Source organism: Nycticebus coucang, chromosome X, assembly GCF_027406575.1.
Source record: "Nycticebus coucang isolate mNycCou1 chromosome X, mNycCou1.pri, whole genome shotgun sequence".
NCBI lineage: Eukaryota > Metazoa > Chordata > Mammalia > Primates > Lorisidae > Nycticebus > Nycticebus coucang.
In genome coordinates, this window is record NC_069804.1 from 89,249,391 (window position 1) to 89,268,470 (window position 19,080).

Below are 19,080 nucleotides of genomic sequence, written 5' to 3' on the forward strand. Positions count from 1 at the left end.
CTGATCTGAGTGGAAATGTTTTCAATTTTACTCCATTCAATATGATATTGGCTGTGGGTTTGCTGTAGGTGGCCTCTGTCAGTTTAAGAAATGTCCCATCTAAGCCTATTTTCTTAAGTGTTTTAGTCATGAATCAATGCTGGATATTATCAAAAGATTTTTCTGCATCAATTGATAGAATCATACGGTCTTTGTTTTTTATTTTATTTGTGTGATATATTATATTTATAGATATATGTATGTTGAACAAAGCTTTAATCCTGGGATAAAACCAGCTTGGTCGTGGTGTATATTTTTTTTGATGTATCCTAGAATTCTGTTTGCTAGGATCTTTATTTTTTTTCTATTTTTCTTCTTTTCTTCTTTTTCCCTTCTTTCCCTCCCTCTCTCCCTCCTTTCTTCTGTCCCTTCCTCGCTCCCTTACTTCTTTATTTCTTCATTTCTTTCTTTCTTTCTTTTTTTGAGACAGTTTCACTATGTTGTCCTTGGTAGAGTGTCATGGTGTCACAGCTCACAGCAATCTCAAACTCTTGGGCTTAAGCAATTCTCTTGCCTTAGCTTCCCAAGTAGTGCTAGGATCTTATTTAATATTTTTGCATTGATATTTATTAATGATATTGGTGTATAGTTTTCTTTCTTTGTTGCATCCTTTCCTGGTTTGGGGATTAAGGTGATATTTGCTTCATAGAACATGTTGGGGAGGATTCCTTCTTTTTCTGTGTTTTGGAAAAGGTTAGGTAGTATAGGTAGTAGTTCTTCTTCAAAGGTTTGGTAGAATTCTGATATGAAGCCATCTAGTCCCGGACTTTTCTTTTTTGGGAGATTTTTGTATAGTTGATGCTATTTCATTGTTTGATATAGGTCTATTCCAAATTTCCAATTCTTTCTCATTGAGTCTAGGAGGGTGGCAAGCTTTCAAGTATTGGTATATTTCCTCCAGATTTTCATATTTCTGAGAATATAGAGTTTTGAGGTATCTGTTGTTATTTCTTCTTTATCATTTCTGATTGATGTTACTAGAGATTTTATTTTCTGTTTCTGTTTAGGCTAGCCAAAGGTTTATCAATTTTATTATTCTTTTCAAAGAACCAACTTTTTGTTTTGTTGATCTTCTGAATGATTCTTTTATTTTCAATTTTATTTAATTCTGCTATAATTTTGGTTATTTATTTTCTTGTTTTGGTTTTGGGTTGGATTGATCTTCCTTTTCTAGGTGGTTAAGATGGCCTATTAGGTTGCTGACTTTGTTTCTGTTTTCTTGATGAAGGCTTCTAATGATATAAATTTCCCTTTTAGGGCTGCCTTTGCTGTATCTCATAGGTTTTCATAATTCGTGTTTTCATTATCATTTTGTTGCAACAATTTGATGATTTCCTTCTTAATTTTGTCTTTGACCCAGCTATCATTCAGCCTAAGGTTATTTAGTTTCCATGACTTTGTTTGAGTATGAATGTTTCTGTTGCTGTTGAGTATAACTTTTATTCTATGATGGTCCAAGAAGATACAATGAATAATTTCTATTGTTTTAAATTTGTTGAGTTAGACTTGTGTCCTAAGAAATGATTGATTTTTGAGGATGATCCGTGGGCTGTTGAGAAGAGTGTGCATTCAGTTTTATTAGGATGAAATGTTCTGTAGATGTCTGTTAAGTCCATTTGTGCTACGGTGAAGTTTAAGTGTATTATTTCTTTGTTTAGTTTCTTCTTGGAGGATCTTTTGAGAACTGCCAAAGGGGTTTAAAATCTCCAAGTATTATAGTGTAGGAAGATATCAAATTATTCATATCTGTTTGGGTTTTCTTTATAAATAAAGGAGTGTTTAGGTAGGGTCCATAAAGGTTAATTATTGAAATCTTTTCATGTTGAGTGTTTCCTGTGTAGTAACCATTCTTGTCTTTCCTTATCTTTGTTGGTTTAAAACCCATTGTATCTGCAAATAAAATTACAACCCCTCTTTTTTTTATTTCCATTTGCCTGTATTATAGATGTCCATCCCATCACCCTGACACTTCTTTTATCCTTTGAGATAGATGAATCTCTTATAGAGAACAGACACCTGGCCTGAGTTTTGGTATCCAGTCCACCAACCTGTGCCTCTTTAGAGGAGAATTTAAGCCATTCACATTAATTGAGATAATTGATAGGTATGGTAGTGTTATTATGGCTGTCTAGTTTTTCAAAGGCCCTATTGCTTATTTTTAATCCTTTCACCATTGTGAAAGTTAGGTTTTGTTTGATAAATTCTGGGTAAGTTTACTTTGGTGGTAGACAGTTGTGCTGGCCATTATAGAAAATGGGTCTGAGTATTTCCTGGAGAGCTCATCTAGTTATGGCAAATTTCCTTAACATTTGTATGTCAGTAAAGTATTTGTTTTCTCCATCACAGATGGAAACTCTGTTTAGCTAGGTACAGGATCCTGAGCTGAAAGTTGTTTTGTTTTTGAAGATTGATAACCATCTTCTGGCTTGAAAAGTTTCATCTGAAAGATCTGTAGTCATTCTAATATTTCTACCTTTGTAGGTAATGCTTTTCTTATGTTTGGCTGCTTGCAGAATTTTCTCCTTCATATTAACTTTGGCAAAATTAATTACAGTGTGTCTAGGTGATGCTTTCTTTGATTGAGTCTTGCTGGGGTTCTGAAAGTGTCTACTATCTGAATTTCTGTATCTTTTGCCATACTTGGGAAATTCTCCATAATATCTTGAAGTAGGGCATCTGTGCCTTTAGGACCATCCTTTTCTCTTTCACGAATTCCTATAAGTCGAATGTTTGATCTTTTGAACTGATCCCACAACTCTCTGAGGGAATGATCTGTCTTTGCTTTCCATTTTTCTAACTCTTTGAATCCTTGGGATAGATAAAAAGCCTTGCCTTCAATTTCAGAGATCTTTTCTTCTATCTGCTCAATTCTGTTACTGAGGGATTCTCCTGTATCTTGAAGCTCCTTGAATAACTTTTTCATTTCCTTAAGCTCTGCTGTCTCTTTTCTCATTATGTCCATATCCTTGGTGATTTTATCTTTCACTTCACTAATTTCTTTTCTTTTCTTTTTTTTTTTTTTTTTTGTAGAGACAGAGTGTCACTTTATGGCCCTCGGTAGAGTGCCGTGGCATCACACAGCTCACAGCAACCTCCAACTCCTGGGCTTAAGTGATTCTCCTGCCTCAGCCTCCCGAGTAGCTGGGACTACAGGCGCCCACCACAACGCCCAGCTATCTTTTGGTTGCAGTTCAGCCAGGGCCGGGTTTGAACCTGCCACCCTCGGTATATGGGGCCGGCGCCTTACCGACTGAGCCACAGGCGCCGCCCCACTTCATTAATTTCTTGATACAACTTTTGAATAACTCTTTGGATTTTGTATTTCCATATTTTCCTCCATTCTATTCATCTTATTGCCATCCATATTCTCAATTCTATTTCTGACATTTCAGCCATTTGTCTATGAATGGGATCTTCTGTTGTATCTCTTTTGTTAGTCCTTGGGGGAGTTTATCTTCTCTGATTATTCATGTTGCCAGAGTTCTTCTGCTGGTTCCACCACATGATTATTTTCTGCAGTTTGGTTAGTAAAAGCAGTAGGATGCAGTTGGATTCAGGGCCCCAGGAAGTAGAGTTACTAGCCAGCTCTTTAACAATCAGCTGAGGCTGGTGATTGTGGTTTTTCCCCTATAGATTTACCAAGGTCCCTTTCAGGTCTATAGCCAGAGATTCTGAGGACCTGCTTGGTGTGATAGCAAAAGCTCACTCTGTCTTGTAGACAGCCAGCCTTCATACAATTCTAATGAGTTGATGTATTAGGCTAAATCCCAGCTGGGGAAAGATGCAAGCAACTGCAGTGTCCTTCCACCTACCAGTGACAGCTGAAGGAGGAGAATCAGTTACTCCCGCTAAAAAACAACCACCAATTAACTCGAGGGTCCCCGGATAGAAAACCCAGGTCAAGAGTTCTAATCCAGGCTTGATGCCTGTAGCACGTAGTTATAGTGCTGGCCTCATGCTCCAAGGCTGGCGGGTTCAATCCTGGCCCGGGCCAGCTAAACAACAGTGACAACTGCAACAGGAAAATAGCCGGGTGTTGTAGTAGGCACCTGTAGTCCCAGCTACTGGGAGGCTGAGGGAAAAGAATCACTTAAGCCCAAGAGTTTCAGATTGCTATGAGCTGTGATGCCACGGCACTCTACTGAGGGTGACATAGTGACACTCTGTCTCAAAAAAAAAAAAAAATAAATAAATAAAAAAGAGTTCTCATCCAGTTGTCCCGGGTAGTAGACTCACACTGCTCAACAGGCAGAGTTCAAAGGATGTTCATTGACTCAATAGTAGGGATCCACAGGCATTTCCATTCTGAAAGCCTGAGGGGCTGGAGACTGGTTCCCTCTGGTGAGGAGTAGAGTCAGGGAGGTTCCAGCACCTCTGTCCTCACCTCACCCTGCCACTGGCAATCTTGAGGGGCTGGAGCCTGGCACTCTTCTGGTTATCAGTGGGATCTGGGAAGTGCACCTCCAAAGTCTGATCTGGTGCATGTGTGTCTCTGCCCACTGTGCACCATTGTTCCAGGGCATCTCCGTTTTCAGCATGTCCCTCTGTCTCCATGCCCCACAGCTTCCACTTGGGTCACTGTTTCCATGCACCTGTCCAGCAGCCCACACAATGCCCATGCCTCTCAAGGAATTGCCAAACACCGGGCTCTGCAGGGGGCAGATCTTCAGACCACCAGATGAGGGGGGAAGGGTGGATTGGGAGTTCAGAATTGAGGCGAAAATATTTGTTATATTATGCTGGGCAAAATGATGCCTAGGCTCACAAAGGGGACCTCCCTGGAGAAGGTGGCTTGGTGTATAATGACTCTCTCCTGTGGGGTAAAATAAGAGGACTTTTATTCCCTGTTCACTTGCAGAGAGCACACAGTGAGCTTCTTTCTTGGGAGGGGGGATCTCTCATCCTCTTGGTGATGGGCTTTATACCTGTAATTTGTTTTCCTGGAGTTGCAGCTTGCCTCAGCAGAGATGATGTGCACTTATCTACCTTCTTTCTTAGCTCATCTCCACACCTTCAGCTTCTTGGAATCCATACTGTCCATTATCTCTCCTGGACTGGGGCCTCTGTTGAAACCTGCCTCTGGTCAGAGATATTCCAAACTTGTATTTACTGAATATCTCTTTAAAGAAGTATAATTCACAGGCTGTAGTCTTTTTATTTATTTATTTATTATTAAATCATAGCTGTGTATATTAATGCAATCATGGGGCACCATATACTGGTTTTATGTACCATTTGACATATTTTCATCACACTGGTTAACATAGCCTTCCTGGCATTTTCTGAGTTATTATGTTGAGACATTTACATTCCACATTTACTAAGTTTCACATGTACCCTTGTAAGATGCACAATAGGTGTGGTCCCACCAATCACCCTCCCTCCACCCATCCTCCCCCTCCCCTCCTTTTCCCCCTTCCCTATATTCTTAGGTTATAATTGGGTTATAGCTTTCATATGAAAGCTATAAATTAGTTTCATAGTAGGGTTGAGTACAATGGATACTTCTTCTTCCATTCTTGAGATACTTTACTAAGAAGAATATGTTCCAGCTTCATCCATGTAAACATGAAAGAGGTAAAGTCTCTATCTTTCTTTAAGGCTGCATAATATTCCATGGTGTAAATATACCACAATTTATTAATCCATTTGTGGATTGATGGGCATTTGGGCTCTTCCCATGACTTAGCAATTATGAATTAGTCTGCAATAAACATTCTGGTACAAATATCTTTGTTATAATGTGATTTTTAGTCTTCTGGTTATATACCTAGTAGAGGAATTATAGGATTGAATGGCAGGTCTATTTTTAGATCTCTTAAGTGTTCTCCAAACATCTTTCAAAAGGAATGTATTAATTTGCATTCCAACCAGTAGTGCAGAAGTGTTCCCTTTTCTCCACATCCACGCCAACATCTCTGGTCTTGGGATTTTGTGATATGGGCTGATCTTACTGCAGTTAGATGGTATCTCAAAGTAGTTTTGATTTGAATTTCTCTGATGATTAAGGATAAGGAGCATTTTTTCATATGTCTGTAGGCCATGCGCCTGTCTTCTTCAGAGAAGTTTCTCTTCAAGTCCCTTGCCCAGCCTGCAATGGGATCAGTTGTTCTTTTCTTACTTATACGTTTGAGTTCTCTGTGGATTCTGGTTATTAAACCGTTGTCCGAGACATAACCTGCAAATATCTTCTCCCAATTCTGAGGGCTGTCTGCTTGCTTTACTTACTGTGTTCTTGGCTGTGCAGAAGCTTTTTAGTTCTATCAGGTCCCAGTAGTGTATTTTTGAGGCTGCTTCAATTGCCCGGGGGGTCCTCCTCATAATATACTCACCCAGACCGATTTCTTCAAGAGTTATCCCTGCACTTTCTTCTAGTATTTTTATAGTTTCGTATCTTAAGTTTAAATCTTTAATCCAGTGAGAGTCTATCTTAGTTAATGGTGAAAGGTGTGGGTCCAGTTTCAGTCTTCTACAGGTTGCCAGCCAGTTCACCCAGCACCATTTGTTAAATAGGGAATCTTTTCCCCACTGAATGTTTTTAATTGTAAGCCCAAGAATTTGAGGTTGCTGTGAGCTGTGATGCCACAGCACTTTACCAGGGGTGACATAGTGAGACTCTGTCTCAAAAAAAAGAACAAAAAGAGAGTAGAAGAAGATTGGGAAGAAGGAGGAATCAAGTCCAGTCAGTAGTGGAAAGGTGACAGAGCATCAGGACTCGCCAGTTTCCTTCTTTGCTGGTTACTGGGCTGAGGTCCCTTCACAGCTGAGAGGTAGCATCTCCGTTTGCTTGTCTTTTGGAGGAAGAGGCTGGGGGAAACACCTGAACATGTGGAATCCCAATGCTGGGCAACCAGGGCCAAATCCATATCCCCCTAACATCAGGTACCCTGGAGGTTGCAATCCTGCCCATCCACCACCTGTCAATCCAGCCTTTCCTCCTGGCCCCATTCCTGCTCCCCCAGGAGTTCCCCAGGGAAATCCAGCTTTCCCTCCAGCTGGGCCTCCTCATCCTGTGCCACAGCTAGGGTATCCAGGATGCCAACCCCCAAGTCCCTACCCTCCTCCATACCCACCACCTGCTCCTGGCATGCCTCCTGTGAATCCCTTGGCTCCTGGCATGTCAGGACCAGGAATGATGAATGACAAGAAGATGAGGAAGAAAATGAAGAAAGCTCATAAAAAGATGCACAAACACCACAAGCATGGCAAGCATTCCTCTTCCTCTTCCTCCTCTTCCAGCAGTGACTCTGACTGAATACAGGGCCTGGACCCTTCCCTCAAGTCTCACCAGTTCTGCTCTCCCACCAAGCTTCAGATATCACGTTGTACTGGTGGAAATTACCCCTTGCACCTCCTACCCCCATCTGAGCCTCACTCTGCTGTTCAGCCCTGACTGGCTAGGGAAAATGGGAAAAAGATTGTTATGGGCTAGCAAAGGCTGTCTCTTCTTGCTGCTTGAATAGATCTTATAGCTGATGATTTTAGCAGGGGAACTATTTCTTGAAGATGGTGAGACCTTTGAGCTAAATGCTGAAGACAAGTTTAAGATCTATAAAATGCAATTTTTTTTTTTACTTCCTTTTGTAATACTTGTGGTTGGGAGGTGTTGTGGAAATTTAACTGTGAAGAAAAAACTACCTTTTTTGTAATGTTTGGCACACTTGGGCAATTAGTGGGAAGTATACTTCCCAGCAGAACTTTTATTGGTTATACTAACTGCAGTGTTCTTGGGAGGTAGATCCATGTGGTTGATGAGCTCTGTCATATTGGAACCTAGTCTCTACTCCTTAGCTCTATATAAGATTTCATGTCCTACTTTCATTATCCAACTCTCAGTGCAAATAAAGCTATTTCTCCTGGAAAAAAAATAAAAGAGAGTAGAAACACAATCCACCGAATGAGGAATGAGTGAAAATATCTGTGAAGCATTTAACTTATAAGGGGTTAATATCCAGAATATAAACAACAACAATAAAAACAATTCAAAAATATTCAAAAGGTTTGAATAGATATTTCTCCAAAGAAGATACACAAATGGCCAATAAGTATATAAAAAGATGCTCAACATTACTAGCTATTTATTTTCAGGAGACATTTGTGAGAATAACTTTAAGGTTTTTATATAATGGAAAAATAACAAATGTTGGCAAGGATATATATAAACCAGAATCTCTCTGCAAAGTTAGTGGTAATGCTAAACACAGAATTACTGCATGATCCAGGAAGTCCATTTCTACCTCTATACCTAAAGGCATTGAAAGCAGGAACTCGGATACTTGTATACACAAGTATTCTTTTTTTCTTCTTTCTCTGTTTTATGAAACATAGTTGGCTCACACTGATACCCAAGTATTATTTCTAATCTTTAACAATGTGCAAATTAAAAATATTTCATTCTTTATGTTGTTCTTATTTTTTGTTTTTGAGACAGAGTCTCACTTTGTCACCCTTGGTAGAGTGTATGGTGTCATAGCTCACAGCAACCTCAAACTCCTGGGCTTATGTGATTCTCTTGCCTCAGCCTCCCAGTACCTGAGAATATAGGTGCCCGCCACAATGCCCAGCTATTTTTAAAGATGAGTTCTCACTCTGGCTCAGGCTGGTCTCAAAACTATGACCTCAGGCAATCTACCCGCCTTGGCCCAAATGCTGGAATTACAGATGTGAGCCACCACACTTGGCACAGTTCTTAAATTATTAATGAGATTGACCATCTTTTCTTATGTCTCATAACAAATTTTTTTTCTTGTGAATTGCCTTCTCAAATCCTTGGATTGTTTTTCTCTATCTGTAGGGGGGTGATATTCTAACTGAAAATTGAGTATTTTGAAGACTCTTGACAGATACTGACAAATTTCAATATCTAATATTTATGTTTTCATAATAAGGCTGATTCACTCAGCATTTATTAAATTCTAACTCTATGTAATTACTAAACTAGAGAATGTTGGGAAAAACGGCCCATGTCTGAAAGTAATTTATAAATCAAAAGTATTTTTTTCACAACATGCAAGTATAGGTTTGATTAGCTCATCTTCCTGACAAAATATCTATGGTTCAAATGCAAAATGTGATGGAAAAAATCTATACCACATGCAGAGATATGGGAAGATCCCAGGGAATGGAACAACTTATCACAGATCAGAAGTTAAAAGTCTATGACTCCAGTACATCTTACCCTACCTATAAATTTATTTTCAGTCACATTTTTCAAAGAACAATAAAATCCGGAATTAAACATATTTGGGGGCCTGGCACAGTGGCTCACGTCTGTAATCGTAGCACTCTGGAAGGCTGAGGAGGGTGGATCCCTGGAGCTCAGAAGTTTCAGACTAGTCTGAGTAAGAATGAGACCCCTTTCTACTAAAAGATAGAAAAACAGGCCAGGCTAGGCATTGTGGCAGGTGCTTATAAACCCAGCTACTTGGGAAGGCTAAGGCAAGAGGATCTTTTGAGTCCAAAATTTTGTTCCTGCTATGCGCAATGATGACACAGCACACTACCCAGGGTGACAGAGTGAGACTCTGTTTAAAAAAATAAATAAACAATCCCATAGATGTACTTTTGAAAAAACCTGTGACATATTTATAACAATATAGGATCTCAATATAGGTATTAATAAAACTCAGCAAACAAAATCTCATATTTGCAGGCAATATTATACTAAAACCACTGAAAAGAATCTACTTAGTATTTTCTCCAATTTTTGATTTTTTTTTGGATTAAGATGAGGGTAAATATGATAAGGTTATATTGTTTGCATTTATAAGGTAAAGCCCAAGTTCTAGTTGCCTCACCCAAGAGGTGTGACACATACCCCTACATTGTACCCTTTAAGTGGAAGCTTAGCAAACCTCCTCTCCCTTTCCCACATCCCTTCTTCTTGAATTTAATTGTGTTCTCTCCCATCCCCCGGGTGGGCCTAGATGAACCCCCGAGTGGTTCATCTCCTAGTTTCAAATTAGTATTGAATGCGTAGGTTGCTTGATTTTCCATTCCTGAGACACTTTTTAAAGCAAATGTTCTTTAACTCCATCAAGGTAAATGCAAAAGTTGTAAAGTCCCCATTATTTTTTATGGTTGAACAGTATTCCATGGTATACACATACCATGGTTTATTACTCTATACATGACTTGATAAGTACTTGCATTGATCTTAGAAACTGTGAATTGAGCTGCTATATACATTTAAGTGCAAATTTCCTTGTCATAAAATAATCTTTTGGGGGGGGTAGATACCTACAATGGGATTGTGGCATCAAATGGAAGCTTAGCTCTTTGAGGATTCTCCATACTTCTTCCCCCAAAAAGCTGTATTATTTTGCAATCCTACCAACAGTGTATAAGTATTCACTTCTTTCCACACCGATGCCAACATCTCCATTTTTGGGACATTTGTGATGTGGCTCTTCTCACTGGGGTTAGGTAATATATCAAGGAGATTTCGATTTGCATTTCTTTCATGATTAGGGATGATAAGTATTTTTTCATGTGTTTCTTGACCATTTGTCTTTTTTAATACATCCAAATTTGATATTTTCCATAAAGACAATGTATCTTAGTAACTCACAATTTATCATTTCAGTGTTTATCTACTAAGATAATTTGGCAAAACACACTTCTGTTACTACTTAGCTCTGCAATTTTATTGTGTGATTCTGATCAATATAGTACATATGCTTACAAGTGACTCTGGCCTATAAACACAAAATAAATAGTTGTCTTGGCACAGTGATATTAAATAGTAGTGAGTAAATCAGTCTAAAATACAGGTTAAGAAAGCTTTGTAATACACAAATCCATAAACGTAATTCACCACATAAATACAAGCAAAAACAAAGACCATACAATCCTCTCAATAGATGGAGAAAAATAATTCAATAAAAGTCAGCATCCTTGGCCAAGTACCACAGGAAACTCCCAATATTCCTTGTTGATGTCAGCTCTGTCTTGAAGAGAAATCTCTGATAACGACAGGGCATGACAGGGTCTTACATGGTCACACTGGCTAATGAGCAATCGTCTGAACATAGCTCACCATAGCCCGAAACTCCTGGGCCCAAGCAATCCTCCTCCAATAACCTTCCCAGTAGTTAAGAATACAGCCTATAAGGGGCGGAGGCAATATGGCTGACTGAAGCCAGCTTTCCACAGAGGCTTCCATCCAGGAGAGTTAAAGGACAGAAATTTAGCAAGTAACCTGGTGGATTAGAGCTGCATCAAGAGAGAAGGTTGAAGAACGCACATCAACCCTACTGAGGCGAGCTGCAACTCCAAGGATACAAACAAAAGGTACAAGCAAACAGGAGTCCCCTCCCCCATGAGAATGGCTCAGAGTACTCCATACAAACAAGCAGGCAGAGTTCAAAAGGCCTCCCATTATATCCCACAGGAGAGACCCTCTAAAAACTGGACCTACTTCCCCTACTAGGATGCCATGGCACTCTCCTGCCAGGTGTAAAACTGTATATATTCTCTACCTGCAATTCTGAGCTCCCAGCACTCCCTTCCACTCTCACTCTGAGGTCTGGAAGCCTGTCACCCAGGAGTCAAGATTCTTGGGTATTTTCTCGAGAGGTGTGGAAAGGGCATAGACTACTGCTAGTCAGCGCTGATTCTGCATTACAGGAGTGAGGAGAATATGGTCTGGTGAGAGCGAACCATACAGGAGCGGTGTTTCTCATCTTTTATTCATTGTTTTTCCTGTAAATTGAAAGTTAACTCAAAAGGCTTAATTATATACAAGTTAAAGATTTTTGGTATGAATAGTTCAAAGGCGGTATGTAGGAAGTACATAATGCCTACTAAGGAAATAGACCAAATAGTATAGTGGTTGTCCCATCGTTAATGATACTAATATGGATCACTGAGTTAAGGGAGATTTTGCCTCTTTTATTTTCTGTAACCTCAGTGTGACTTTAAGTGCTATTGACTTATGTTTGAAAAAGCTTTCTCAGAGTCCATATGAAGGGATGTTCCTTTAAGACCCTCCAAAGTGATCATGCAGGAGGCAGGCCCTGAAGGTAGAGTCTGGCTACCTCTGGAATGTCCTGGAAGGGATCTTGGAAGTGGAAAACAAAATAAGTTAATGTGCATCTCAGTTACATGTTGCACCTGTTTTCATAGACAAATGCCTGAATAAGTTTTTGTGGTTGCTCTGTATAGTGTCTTTGTACTCTTACCGCATAGACCATTTGCTGCCAACTAGTTTTATTAATAGAATGTGTACATGTGTGTATGTGCAGAACTTAGAGTATATAAGGTTACAAGAAATAAAATTAAGGGCTGCATGCCTGAGCAAGCTGCAGACCTCTGCTTCTCCACAATTCTGACTGCTGGTCTTATCTCTGTGACTTCAGCCGGGACCATTTACAGCAACAATTTTCATCTTTTCTTTTTGCATGACATTTTGAACTTTATTTTAAAACAACATATTTTGGGTCATTCATCATACAAAGTATGAAAAACAAACTAAAGAACATAGTTGTTGTTTCTGTTAAAGTGAAAAAAAGTTAAGTTGCACATACTTAATTCACATGTCAAAACCTCCATGTCAAATCTCACTACAATGTGTTTCAAAAGCAAAGCTCAAATTCATTCACTATGGTTCAACTGCATTTCATAAAATATTTATTGAAGTAAATATCACATCTTTGGGAAATCATTTATAAAAATCAGATTTTTTATTGTATGCATGTTAGGCACACAGTTAATAAGAATAAAAATCCTACTGTCTAGAACATAAGACAATAATGCAGAGATATTATGCACATGGAATAAACATTAATAATACCAAATATGTGTCTGTGGTCTCTTGGCCTCTTTAGATTGTATCTGAGGCCACTAAGAAGGATGGTTAATCATATGCATATTATATACATAGTTTCTAAAATAATATTTTAAGATTAAAAATTCACTTATTTGAAATTGTAGAGTTGATAGAAGAAATGTGCAAAAGCAATATTGGGCGGCGCCTGTGGCTCAGTCAGTAGGGCGCCGGCCCCATATACCGAGGGTGACGGGTTCAAACCCGGCCCCAGCCAAACTGCAACCAAAAAATAGCCGGGCGTTGTGGCGGGCGCCTGTAGTCCCAGCTGCTCAGGAGGCTGAGGCAAGAGAATCGCTTAAGCCCAGGAGTTGGAGGTTGCTGTGAGCTGTGTGAGGCCTCGACACTCTACCGAGGGCCATAAAGTGAGACTCTGTCTCTACAAAAAAAAAAAAAAAAACAATATTACTTGGTGGTATTTGTGAATGGGGAGAAGAAAAGTGTTATTATATAACTATCATGTTTTAGGGGACACAATTTAACAGTGATGTTTTCTCTGAAGTTAAAATTTTAGCGTTTTATCTAGTCAAATTACAAAAAAGCAACTTGGATTAATATTTTGAATATCCACTAAACTTAGCACAAAGTAGCTAAGTTTTCTTTCTTACACAAAGTAGCTTCTCTTAGAAATGGGATCCATAATAAACCATCCTTCTTAGTGGCCTCAATCTAAAGAGGCCAAGAGACCACAGACACAGACTCATATCATTCATGATACAATAGGCACAGCAGTCTGGGTTGTACAAAACTCCTATAATGTGACTGTCAGTAAGGGAGCTCACTGTCAGAATACTTAGGATACATAGGTACTTGGTCAACTCCTGATGTTATGGATATACAAAGCTACACAAAACAAAACACCCCAAGAATAATAAACCCCTATTCCTTATCAGACCTTTATTTTTCTTCTGTTGTTTCAGTCTCAGAGTACATCCCACACAGTGCTATGTTAGTGGTATGAAGGCATCAGTTTCACTTTCCAACACTGTTAACTGTTCCAATGAAGATATACAAGGATAACAGTCTTTTAACATATCCGGCAGTTTAGAAGCTTTTTCTTGAAGATGTTGAGAACGTCTCATTGGTGTTAAAAATTTCGGCTCTTTAAATGTTAAATCTGTTTTGTCATATTGCATCTTTTTTCCACTTTGTAAGTTCCATGTAGAAGATACAATATATTTAAGCAACTTGCCCTGGCTTCTGCACTGGGGGTTTTAACATTATCAGCTGGCTCTTTTGTATTGTCATCTTGCTCTTCACAATCTTGAAATATCACATTTCTGTGATGTTCCCTCTCTGTCTCTGGTTTTCCTGACTCTTTATCTTCACAGTTGATTTCTTGGATTTGTTGCTTGGTTGCACAAGCCTCAATATTTTCCCTGAGTTTAACTTTTTCTTGACTCTTCATTGTTAGAATATCTACAATTATGGGTTGCAGCTCTTCAATAGGCTGAGCCCCTGCCAGAATTGCCTTCTCATAGATTGCAATAATATTTTCAATAGGACTTGTGATTGGTTCAATGTGTGCAAGACATATCCAATATTTAACAAGTTTTGTGGCATCTGGAATTTTTTTTAATCAGGTCATTCAGTGTGACCAGTATTTCTTCTTTTGGACATCCCTTATCAATCAGGTTGAGGCATTCAGAAAATGTGTTGTTTACTTTATCAGTAAATAATCTTTGTTCATCTTCTTCTACCATGGTGGTCCAGAAAGATCCAACTCGTTTTTCATTTTGTCCTTTAGGCTCACGGTGAGTAACCATTGAGTTAGGGGGCCTTTTCAGCACTCTTCCTTTGCCAGCTTTCCACTCACTCAGACAAGCTTTTCTCTCTTCTGATGTTTCTTTGGGTCGAAGTGATCTGTTAGCAACAGTTGCGTTTGCTGTAGTATATCTTCGCTGGTGAGTGGATTTTGGCTTTTCTATCAGTTTGGAATTAGAAGAGAAAGCAGGCCTGTCTATAGTTTCAGACGTTGTGTTTCTTGACAGTGCCCCATTTTTTTTTAGTGTCCTGAGAAGAACTGTTTTTGATATTAAACAAAACTGTTTTTGACTGTAATAATTCTTTTTTGCAAGGTCCTTTCCGGGTTGTAATGTTGCCAGAGGTTCTACTGATGGCTTGTCTCCTGGTGTCCTGGGTATTATCATGGTGACTCCTAATAGGGGGTCGCACAAGTTGTGTGTTCTGAGATGTAGTGCTCACAGACTTAAGTAGTAGCAGTAGTATTTGAGCCTCTATCACTTTTCACTGTTAACACTGCTGTTTATAGGCTGAAGCTTTGTGGCTTTAGGAATACTTGAAAGTTTCTTTGTTGCTACAGAACTCTCATCTTTGACTTGTAGAGGTTTTCTAAATGAATTCACCTTAGACTGAACAATTTGGCCACAATAAGATCCAAGCACAAGTTCTTGGGCATATTAGCATCTTGCTTTGGTTTTTCTGTTATCTGTTTCTTTTTACTATTGTTTTTAAGGTGAAATGCCTGGCTTAATGTCATACGTTGACTTTGGAGATTATCATCATTTGGTAACAACCGCAAAATTTTATCATTATCCTCACATTTATGTGTGTCAATTATTACAGTTGAATTGGTTAATCATTAGAAGCTTTTAAAGGAATATACTTTTTTCCCACAATTGTATTATTTTTGCTCCCTGGAAGTCGATTGACATTTTCTTAGTTAGCCATTTTTGCTTTAGGATTCAGAATTTCTGTCCCTTCTTGGCCTTGATCTTCAGAAGTTACTACTCTTTGGCTGCCTCTAGTACTTTGTACACTGATGGGCCCTCTGACTCTTGGGCAGCTGTAAGTACTTAGGCACGGTGCGCATCTCAGCTTCATCTCCAACTCCCTGGGAGAACCGAGCAGACGGAACCCCACACGCCTACTCTGCAGGACCCTTGCAACAATTTTCATCTTGCAGTTAAGAAAAAAGTAAATAGTATCTGGCAAATGTCTCAGAATATTAGTAGTTTCTCACCGTGTCTGGTCTTCTGACTGAGAAATAACTTTCCCCTTTCAGCTTTTTCATCTCACAGGAGAATTCAGAGATTATTTATTCATCCTTTCAATTGACCATCTACCCAACAGAAAATATATTTATTGAAAAACTATGTTGACACATGCACATGCTCTCTTTCCTTATCTCTCTTTCTCTTCCCCCACTTCCATCAGTTCTTCCCTGTCCCTCTGTCTCTCCCTCTCCCTCATTCTCTCTCTCCCTCCTTCTTCCTTCCCTCCTACCTCCCAAACTGGTTATCTCCTTTAATTCAGATTTGGAAGGTTTGGAATAGAAGATTTTCATCTTGGTAAGAGCATAAAAAGTAGAGGCACATTTTTATACTACAGCCTTCCTTGTTATCTGACATTTGTTGGGAATCACTATGGAGAAGGAAAAAAGTGGATATTTTGGGGTCCATGTTTGGCCAGGTATATATAACTTGGGCCCATGCCATTAATCTCTGTCTTTTTACTGTATAGTAATAATACTTACTATGTAATTATAAGTATCACCTGTTTATCAATAACTAGTGTAGGTGCTATTTATATATGTTTACTTAGTTAACATATAGTAGGAGTGTTTTCCTACTTATATTTTCCTAAGATACCATGTAGTTTCATTGGTCTGAAATGTATTATAAATTATTTAATTATTGTATAAGAAGCATTTATTATAACTGCTTGGTTGGGTTGAGAGCACATATTTGAATAAGTATCTTTTAATGATAATTCAGTCATTCTGATATTATTTTCTTTCTTTCTTTTCTTTTTTTTGAGCCAAAGTCTCAAGCTGTCGCCCTGGGTAAAGTGAGTGCCCTGGCGTCAGGGCTTACAGTAACCTCAAACTCTTGGACTTAAGCGATTCTCTTGCCTCAGCCTCCCAAGTAGATGGGACTACAGGTGCCCGCCACAATGCCTGGCTGTTTTGTTGTTGTTGTTGTTTCAGTTGTCATTGTTGTTTTAGCTGGCCTGGGGCGAGCTGGGTTTGAACCCGTCAGCCTCGTATGTGGCCAGTGCCCTACCAACTGAGCTATAGGCACCGCCTGATATTATTTTCTAAAACAGATATAACAAGTTGTTCAGGATGATAGAATAAGATGTTCTTAGATTGTAAATATTGCCCACATAATCTTAACTAGTCGTTAACAGTCTTGCTTAATTATTACTTGGCTATTAATTTATACTACTGAAAGGACAGTATTATATCTACCTCTTTAGTGTATTCTTACTATTTTTAGGAGAATGTTTAGAGAAATATGTTTAGAACTGAATGCTAAGTTTTTGAAAAACTGGTATAAAGGAAATTTGCAATTCATTTTTATATTCACTCTAAAAATAAATACATGATGAGCCAGGAGCACCCATTAATGACCAGTTGTTACATCTTTTTATGCTTGTCTCTTTGAACTCATTCCAAGTTATTGTACTAACTTATTAAACTAATTATTCATGAAATAGAATTCAAAAAGATAGTATTTCACATTTAAAGTATAGTCAGAACTTGCCAGAAAGTCAGAATAAAGGGGAGATTGTCAAGAAAAATTATAAGAATACATTCTCACTGGAGTTAGATGATATCTCAAAGTAGTTTTGATTTGCATTTCTCTGATGATTAAAGATGATGAGCATTTTTTCATATGTCTGAAGGCCATGTGCCTGTCTTCTTCAGAGAAGTTTCTCTTCAAGTCCCTTGCCCAGCCTGCAACTAATGTAGGACCTTCACATTAAAGCTATATCCCAGTTATAACCTAAGAATAGGGAGAAAGGGGAAAGGGAGGGGAGGAGGAGGGAGGGGGAAGGAGGGGGATTAATGGGACTACACCTGCCGTGCATCTTACAAGGGTATGTGTGAATCCTAGTAAATGTGGAATGTAAAGGTCTTAGCAAAATAACTAAGAAAATGCTACAAAAGCTATGTTAACTAATGTGATGAAAATGTGTCAAACGATCTATGAACCAAGTGTATGGTGCTCCACGATCATACTAATGTACACAGCTATGGTTTAATAAAAAAAAAAAAAGAATACATTATAAATGAAATAAAATGACAAGTAATTGACTGATAATGAAGGGTTATATCTTTCCATTTATTTCATATTTTAGTTTTGATTCTCCCATTTCTTTGTTTTTGGAGACAGAGTCTCACTCTTTAGCCCAAGCAAGAGTCCCCTGGTGGCAGCCTAGCTCACAGGAACCTCAAATTCCTGGGTTCAAGAGATCCTCCTGCCTCAGCCTCCCGAGTGGCTGAGATTACAGGCACCCTCCATGACACCCAGTTAATTTTTCTAGTTTTTGTAGAAACAGGGTCTCATTCTTTGATCAGGCTGGTCTTAGGCTCCTAAGCTCAAACCATCTTCCCCCCTCAACCTCTAAGAATGCTAGGATTATAGGCATGAGCCACAGCATTGATCTGATTCTCCAATTCTTCGTTGAAATTTCTGAGACATAAAAAATAACCCATTAGGATGGTTTTTACTAAGAACCCAGAAAATATCAAGTGTTGACAAGGATGTGGACTGTGCATTGCTGGTGAAGTGTAAAATGGTCTAGTCATGGTGGAAAACAGTATGGTGGTTCCTAAAAGTTCCAGCAGTTCCATTGAACACATATTTATATATACCAGTATTCATTATAGCATTATTTGTGATAGACTAAAGGTGGAAGCAGCCCAGACATCTATCAGCAGATGAATGGATAAACAATGTGTGGGGGAATATGTGTGTGTGTGTGTGTAAAACAGCCCAAGATGAAGGGGAAAGAGGAGGGGGAAGGGAGGGGAGGAAGAAGAATGGGTAGAGGGAGGATAATTGGTGGGACTACACCTATGGCACATTTTACAATGGTACGTGTTAAATCTACTAAGTGTAGAATGTCTTAACACAATAACTAAGAAAATGTGGTGAAAGCAAATTAACCACTTTCATCTTTCATGAAAGTATTTAAAATTGTATATAAAACCAGCACATTGTACCCCATAATTGCATTAATGTACATAGCTATGATTTAATAAAAAAAATAAAATGAAACTAGATATATCCAACATATCTTGCTGCTATTCCTTAAGTTATTATTACCCTTTAGAATACTCAGTGGAAGTTAGAGATAATTTTCCTCACACACAGTTTTATATGATATTTGTTCTTTCTCTAAAACTATTTATGGCCTATAGCAAAATGATTATTTTCTGAGAAAGGCAGATACTATTATAAAGA

The 19,080-nt window shown here is 38.7% G+C and overlaps 2 protein-coding genes and 1 pseudogene across 3 annotated transcripts in view; 2 read left to right on the top strand and 1 right to left on the bottom strand.

Moving 5' to 3' along the window:
• Positions 1 to 19,080, top strand: part of ATP7A (ATPase copper transporting alpha) — a 219,408-nt gene that overhangs the window by 79,665 nt on the left and 120,663 nt on the right. The window lies entirely within an intron of this gene.
• Positions 6,712 to 7,900, top strand: LOC128577404 (proline-rich protein 13-like). The gene has a single exon (XM_053579636.1). The coding sequence runs from the start codon at positions 6,866 to 6,868 to the stop codon at positions 7,292 to 7,294; it is 429 nt and encodes a 142-aa protein (XP_053435611.1). The 5' UTR covers positions 6,712 to 6,865; the 3' UTR covers positions 7,295 to 7,900.
• Positions 13,763 to 15,784, bottom strand: LOC128577935 (cytoskeleton-associated protein 2-like; annotated as a pseudogene).

Excerpts from the sequence above, each read along its gene's own strand:
- LOC128577404 (XM_053579636.1), top strand. The coding sequence starts at position 6,866 with ATGTGGAATCCCAATGCTGGGCAACCAGGGCCAAATCCATATCCCCCT.